Consider the following 7,465-nt stretch of genomic DNA (forward strand, 5'->3'; position numbering starts at 1 on the left):
ACAGAAACGGATCCACGCCTTAAAAAAAAAAAAATAGCTCTAATTCTTTCAGTAATAAATATTACAGACTATGAAAGCAACCTCAAACAGTTAAACTTCAACTTAAGTAAAACTTAAATGTACCTCTGCAAGTCACTTTAACATGTGAGCCCTACTTTAAGCTCTTTACCAAGCTTCATCTTCCCTTCCTCAAATTTAAAAAAAATAAAAAAGAAGAACTCAGTTCCTGCTCTCTTTGAAAGGTTAGGTTCTCAGATATATTTGGTCCCAGCAGGTAGCTGAGGATGTATTAATACTATTTGTCTGAAAGCGAAGAGACCGAGTGGTGTGAACACTTCCAAAGAGAACAAGATTATAAAAACAGATACTTAACTACTGAATGAGAACAAGCTGTACCTTTCTATATATCCTGTAGATGTTCCTACCAGACCATCAAGTCTTTCCTGAAGGGCTGCAAGAATCTGAGGATTTTGCATCATCTGCACAGTCAGCTGCCGAGCTAAGTAAAACCAAGAACAGGAGAGGTTTTGCAAATGCATTATGCTAATCTTGTAGACAACCTGGAAATAAACTTATTTTAGTACTAGGGAAAGATGCCAGGTTGACAATCCTTGATATCTGAACCTTTTCAAAAGGAAATGCAACACGAATAGGAGCATTTCACACTTCTATTTTCCCACTGACATTGCGCCTTAAATAACCTATTAAAAATGTTAGTGAAGATCCATCTTATTCTGATCATTCTGAAAGACAGCTGAGTATTTGGAAAATCTAAAACTTGACCATTCTAAAAAAATAAATAAATAAATAAAAAGACAGATAAAGCTCTGAGATTCTTATTTTATGAAAAGTTGACCCAGTCATTAGAATAGAAGTTCTTGCTGAAAACAAAGGTTTACAACAGGTCACCAAAAATTATGTCTTGAACAAAAGTGCTTTTTTTTTAAACATTTCAAATGAAATGATGCAAAGACGGGTAGGTATAACTCCATATTGATAGGTATATCTCCATATATTATTGGGGGAGGGATAGCTGAGTGGTGAGCACTGGCCTGCTAAACCCAGGGTTGTGAGTTCAATCCTTGAGGGGGCCACTTAGGGAACTGGAGCAAAATCAGTACTTGGTCCTGCTAGTGAAGGAGCTGGACTCGATGACCTTTCAGGGTCCCTTCCAGTTCTATGAGATAGGTATAAAGAATTGCAAGATACTGAGATCTGTACTTTTTACTTTGGGCCCAGATAGGGACTGTGCAATAAGTCAATATTCTTCCAAAACCAAGAATTTCTGTACAACTGTCAAAACTCGAATTGGATTGAGTAACTGCCCTACAAGTCTCTAACTTATACAAGATTTCACCAAAAAATACTAGTGAAATTAAGGCATAAGTGACTTATTAAGCAGAAACATTTAATGCGCAGGAACAAACTGCCATACCAGATCAGACCAGCGATCCCTCTAATCCCATATATTTATGTATAATCATCTATGACTGGTCAGTACCAGATTCTTCAGAGGTAGGTGCAAGAAATCCCATCATTTAAAAAAATTAAAGTAACTTTGCCAGTGGAGAAGCTGCTTCCTAACCTCCGTCATACCTTGAATCAGGGAAGTTTATATCCTATAAAATGTGTCTTCTCTAATGTAATTGTAACTGTTCTCATTATCCATATTAATATTCATCTTTTAACTTGTACCAAGCTCTTGGCCTCAATATCCTGTGGCAATGAATTCCACATGTTTATTATTCCAAAATGCATAAGAGCTTCCCTTTTATCAGCTTTTTTAAAAAAGTTACCTTTCACTGAACACCTTTGTTCTTGGATCTTCAGAGGTTAAGATGTGTGTGTATACATATACATACACATACATCTAAACCTCTCCTATTTTTGTGTGCTAAATTAAACAAAGTCTTGACCTTTTTTATCTTTCCCAGAAGTGAACACTACTTCAGATGGAGGTCGTATCGTCTTTGCATAAAACTGCATATTATTTTCTGTCCAATACTTAATTCTAAAATTGTTCGCTGTTTTGATCGCATTTACACACTGAACAGAGGTTTTCAGAGAGCTGTGTACAACAGCAGTCCAGTGTCTTTGAGTGATTGCAATTTAGATGCCAGAAACATGAAGTAGTTCAAGTTACTTCTCCAAAGCGGATTACCCTGCATTTTTCAATGGCAAATAAGTTGTCATTGAACTGTTCAGACAGCTCTCTTAGCTCTTTCTAGTTCTTCCATTTTCTCTACACTTAAAACATATGCAACTGAAACATCTGAAATTTTATCACATTAATATATTAAGCACTAGTTCTAGTACAGCATTTTAGGGCACTCAACTGTCAATCTTTTACCATGTCAAAAAAGTGACCATTTATTCCTACTCTTAAAAGTTTTTAATCCCTGAGAAAAAACTTCCAACTCTCATCCAAGACTACCAGGTTTCCTTAATAGTATTCAGTGAAGAACTTTAAATAGGCTCTTGAAATTCCAAATAAATTATGTCAAAGGAGTCTTTTTTACACTCACTACTTTGTTTACATGCTAAAGGCCAAAAGGATTAGAAACGCATAATTTTATTCTATTAAATTCTGCTGGTCAGTCCCTGTGATATGGGTATTTTAGAACTATTTTTATTTATTTCAGCCAAGTTTGCCTAGTACTGAACTTCCCTTAGTGCCTTTTTACAAGTAGGTAACATATGCTACCCCAGTCTTCAGCTATAAATGCTGATTTTAACTTAGTTTAATTACTAACAAAAGCATACAACCATTTCACTCAAGTTCTTTGGGAACTCTTTAGGTGTTATACCATCAGATTATCGGAACTTGTTGCTATTTATCAACCAGTTACTTTAATCTGTTATCTTAACCAATTCAGCAATTCTACTGCAGCCTTCATACTGCTAATACACTAAAAGTATTTCTTGGCATTTGTTTATATTTTTACCTCTTTGCTCTTTTCAAATTCCATTTTCACCCTGCAAACCGAACTACATTACACGAGCAGGATCAACTTTTTCCACCTGGATTGTGTGTCATGGAAAATATACTACTAAGGAGATATAAGTGTGTGTGTGGGGGGGGGGGGGAGTTTGGACCAATTTTAGGTATATGTGGATTTCTACTAATCATGACTGAATCGTTTTGAAGTTGAATGTTTGTCTGTGAAATTAAGACAAGCGAGCAGTAAAGTTCATTTGAGAGTACTGACAGAAAAACTGACTGGTCAATGACTCTGGTTCACATGGGTAATGTTTTGTGAACTGCTGCTGTTCGTGATTAAAAAAAGAATGAGAGTGGACAAGCATGAAGTGAATGATCACTTAAAATCCCTTTGAGTAATACCTTTCTGGTTTCAGAATTTAAAAAGCATTAAAAAAAAATCATGTTTTATCATTTGCATTCAGTTTAAATTGAGGGAGGAAATCCCTTTAGAATTTCTTTTGATTTAAGTACATTATAGTGTTACCTTTACTGTTGGCATCCTCGCCAGTTTCTTCTTCTTCCACTTCTTCAACATCTTCCATATCCTGTTGATCAAGTTCAGCCTGTTCTTTGCTAGTAGAAACATTCAATTCAAGAGTTGAAGTTTGTTTTGTTTTTTTCTTTTAAACTAAAGGACTTGTTTACTAATACAACTTGTCCTGAAAAAGCTGAAGTTACAGATATTGTATTAGTTCCCAGTGTAACAACTAAGCTGATGTATTCTGTTTTGCTGTTGGGTACTGTTTTTTTTTTTAAAAAGAACAAAAAAAAAACCAAAAAACAAAAAACACACATTTACAACTTCTTTCCACCAGCAAATTTGACCAAAATAGTAAAATTCAAATTGGAAACTTTCCACACCAACAATTTCACTCTTACTATCCTAATAAGCAAATAAGTTAGTGGTTTACATACAAGACTAGGAATTGAGAATCAGAGTCTCAATCCTATCCTGGGGAGAAATGCCCTCTGTGAACTCGGTTAAATCATTTAAACTCTACCTCTGGCCCCAACATTTCTCCCTCTGCAAAACAAGGCTAACTCTACAGCACTATTAAATCACAGAAACTGTTTTAAACACAAGACATAAGTTTCACCCGTATCCCGTTTAAAGTAAGATTTTGCAACACTTTAAAACTACAATATCACTTTTGAAGTATGTTTAGTAACAGACAATATGTTTGGAGGAAGCAGACTGACAAAGAGTCCTACATTATGGCTTAGCACTACTGACAAAAAGATAGGAGAAAGAAAAGTAATGTTTAACATGACAGTGGAACAGGCAAGGCTGCTAGTTTTAGTAATTTAGTACATTAGTTGAATTATATTTTGTAGTTAACTAGAACATTGTTAGTTTACTATTGTTAGCTATTAAGCAAAAAGCTACTGCAGTTACAGTCCCAAATGAGCATGTAATAAAACAAAACATGAATCCATTTACATATTTGCTCATTTTACACCAACCTAATATATACACCTTAGAGAGAAAAAAAGTTTTAGAAAATCACAGCAGTTTAAAATATAGGATCAATCAATTCACGCACATTTTTAGTCAAGTAAATGTCCAAAAGAGTATACTTACTTGTCAATGTCTGCCATGTTCTCAGACCTCAGAAAGCCTTAGGAAAAAAAAAAAGTGTTAGATTTTATATACAGAAATTACGTACACCAAATATGTACATTAAAAATGAAGTTTAAGAACTGCATAAGACATACTATCATAGTTTTCAAAGCTTATCAGTAGTTTACAAAATAGTTACTATGCTGAGGTCACAGAAGTACCCATTTGTTAGGAGTGCACACTGCACAGAATCACAGAAATATAGGGCTGGCAAGGACTTCCAAGTTACCAACTCCAGCTACCTGCGCTATTACAGGACCAACTAAGCCTAGATCACCCTTGACAGGTGTTTGTCCAACCTGTTCTTAACTTCCAGTGATGGGGATTTCACTGCCTCCCTTGGAAGTCTCTCTCAGTCTTTAATTACCTTTTTAGACAGTTTTACCTAATATTAACCTAGATCTCCCTTGTTGCAGATTAAACCCATCGCTTCTTGACATACTTTTAGTGGACATGGAGAACAACTGATCACCATCCTCTCTGTAACAACTCTACATATTTGAAGACTACGATTAGGTCTCCCTTCAATCTTGTTTTCTCAAGACTAGCCATGTTTTTGTTTTGTTTTTTTTTTTAAATAAAAAGCAGCCTCTCTTCCATGTGTCAGGTTGTCTAAACTTTCCATAATTTATGTTGCTCTCATCTGGACTCTCTCTAGTATCTCCATCTCTTTCCCAAAATGTGGCACCCATAACTGGACACAGTACTCCAGTTAAGGTCTCACCAGTGCCGAGAACAGGACCATTACCCCCCCATGTCTTACATATGACACTCTTGTTAATACACCTTAGAATGAGAGTCTTTTTTGCAGCTGTATCACATTCAATTTGTGATTCACTCTGACCCTTGGTCCTTTTCAGCTGTACTACCACCTAGTCAGCTATTCCGCATTTTATAGCGTGCATTTGATTTTTCATTTAAGCGAGTACTTTGCACTTGTCTTTACTGAATTTCATCTTGCTAAATTCAGACCAATCCAGCAATTTGTCATGCTCATTTTGAATTCTAATCCTCTCCTCCAAAGTGCTTGCTTGCTGCAACCCTTCCTAGCTTGGTGTGATCGGCAAATTTTATATGCATACTCTCCACTTCAAGTCATCAATATTTTTATTAAATTCCACCAGATCCTCCAGGATCCCTGCAGATATAACCTCCTAGTTTGACGGTAAACCATTACTAACTACTCTCAGAGTCTGGTCTTTCAACCAGCTGTGCACCCACCTTACAGTAATTTCATCAAGACCAGATTTCCCTAGCTTGCTTTTGAAAATGTCATGGGGACCATCAAATGCCTTACTTTACCCAAAAAACAAAAATACCAAACATGCTCTCTCTTTCTCCTAATGTAAAGAATCTCTTCTTATTGCCTTTTATGTCCCTTGCTAGGTGTAACCTACCTTGTACCTTGGCCTTTCTAATTTTGTCCCTACATGCTTGTGTTATTCTTTTGTACACCTTGTAAGAATGTTTTTTATATGAAAGAGAGATTATAAATTGTCTTGTGCTTTAGAATGAGTTATACTGTATGCCTTTACATCTGGTTAAGGTATTTAACCATGTATCAGATATGGAGTCTAAAATTCAAAGAACCTTGCCTGCCAAACAGCTTGACTATCTTTGTTTAGCTTCTTTTTGAAGTTTTTGTGCCCTTTTGAAACTCTGGTGGGAAACGCAGCCAACTGTCAGCATAGAACTGATTGAAACAGGTTCCAGCAGGGGAGCTGCCAGTTTTACCTCAGAACTTTGCTGTGCTTGCGCCTATATAAACTCTGAGCACCCGCTGCCTAGTTGCTGTCCATCCTGGAGGCAGCCACAGTACCATTGTATTTGCACAGCTACGTGGACCAGAAGACCAGCATTAAGAACTGCGAGTATGCTTACCCATCTCTGAACTTCACATCATTTTCAGAGAAAAGTTCAGAGGTCCTGTTGATTGCTCACCCTCGGGTGATCGCAGAGCCAGGCCTCTCTTCTGCATCAGCAGAGCCTATTGATCTCCCCCTAAGAAGCAGCTGAGACTCAGGGTCCATCAGTCGACTGCGACAACAGTGTCACACTATCTACTGCCTATTAACATCTAGAAATGGTGCAGTATCTGGGATATTTTTGTTTTAGGTTTACTTGTTTATTGCCAAGGTGTCTGTCTGGATTTCAAATCCAAATAGTCAAACCACATCTCACTGTTTCTGTTTTAAATAAAAGTGGTCATCTGTTTACTTTATTCTTCTCTCTTCTTTATTTATTCGCATCACTGGATAGAAAGGTACATTATCTTTCCCTTCTAACCCCCGGATGATAGATACCGGATAAGGTCTAAGATCTGGCTAATTGGCTGCACGGTATAGCTGGCCTATACCATCCTCACCAACATAGTTAATGTAGCATTAGTGATTAGACCATGTTTTCACTCTCTATACAATTCCTTTTTAATTTTCAGCAGGGTGGATAAAAATCAATGATTTTTAAAAAAATAAATCAGTTTTTCATTTAAATCGGATTTTTTGATAAAATGCAATTTGAGGGTGGGGGGGGAGAGAATCTAAAGATCATTTTAATTAAGATACATTATAGCTCAAAGATATCTCCAGGGCTTTGGAGCAGAGCCCAGAGCTGGAGCACAGAGCAGCTCCGGAACAGTGGAGCTGCAGGTTTTTGCCTGGAGCTGGAGCAGAGCTGCAACACAGCTCCAAAGCCCTGGATATCTCCTCATGGAACAGGGATTATAAATTCTGTAGTATGGAGACAATATATTCATGTAATGGTTAAGAAAAAAGATTTGTAAATGAGTTTCAATAGTTCATGGATTAGGGCCCCGATCTTATGGAGTTCCAGGGGCTTCTGTATAGATTATTTACGGTAAT

General features: G+C 36.8%; 1 protein-coding gene across 7 annotated transcripts in view; it reads right to left on the minus strand.

Moving 5' to 3' along the window:
* Window positions 1–7,465, minus strand: part of NAP1L1 (nucleosome assembly protein 1 like 1) — a 58,634-nt gene that overhangs the window by 21,860 nt on the left and 29,309 nt on the right. For all 7 annotated transcript variants that reach the window (XM_032783727.1, XM_075066642.1, XM_075066636.1 and 4 more), the window contains 3 exons: window positions 4,566–4,602; window positions 3,468–3,556; window positions 397–499 (listed from right to left, as the gene is read on the minus strand). In XM_032783727.1, coding sequence (XP_032639618.1) covers window positions 397–499; window positions 3,468–3,556; window positions 4,566–4,582 — 209 coding nt within the window. In that variant the 5' untranslated portion in view covers window positions 4,583–4,602. The remainder of the gene's footprint in view (window positions 1–396; window positions 500–3,467; window positions 3,557–4,565; window positions 4,603–7,465) is intronic.

Source organism: Chelonoidis abingdonii, chromosome 1 (genome assembly GCF_003597395.2).
Source record: "Chelonoidis abingdonii isolate Lonesome George chromosome 1, CheloAbing_2.0, whole genome shotgun sequence".
NCBI lineage: Eukaryota > Metazoa > Chordata > Testudines > Testudinidae > Chelonoidis > Chelonoidis abingdonii.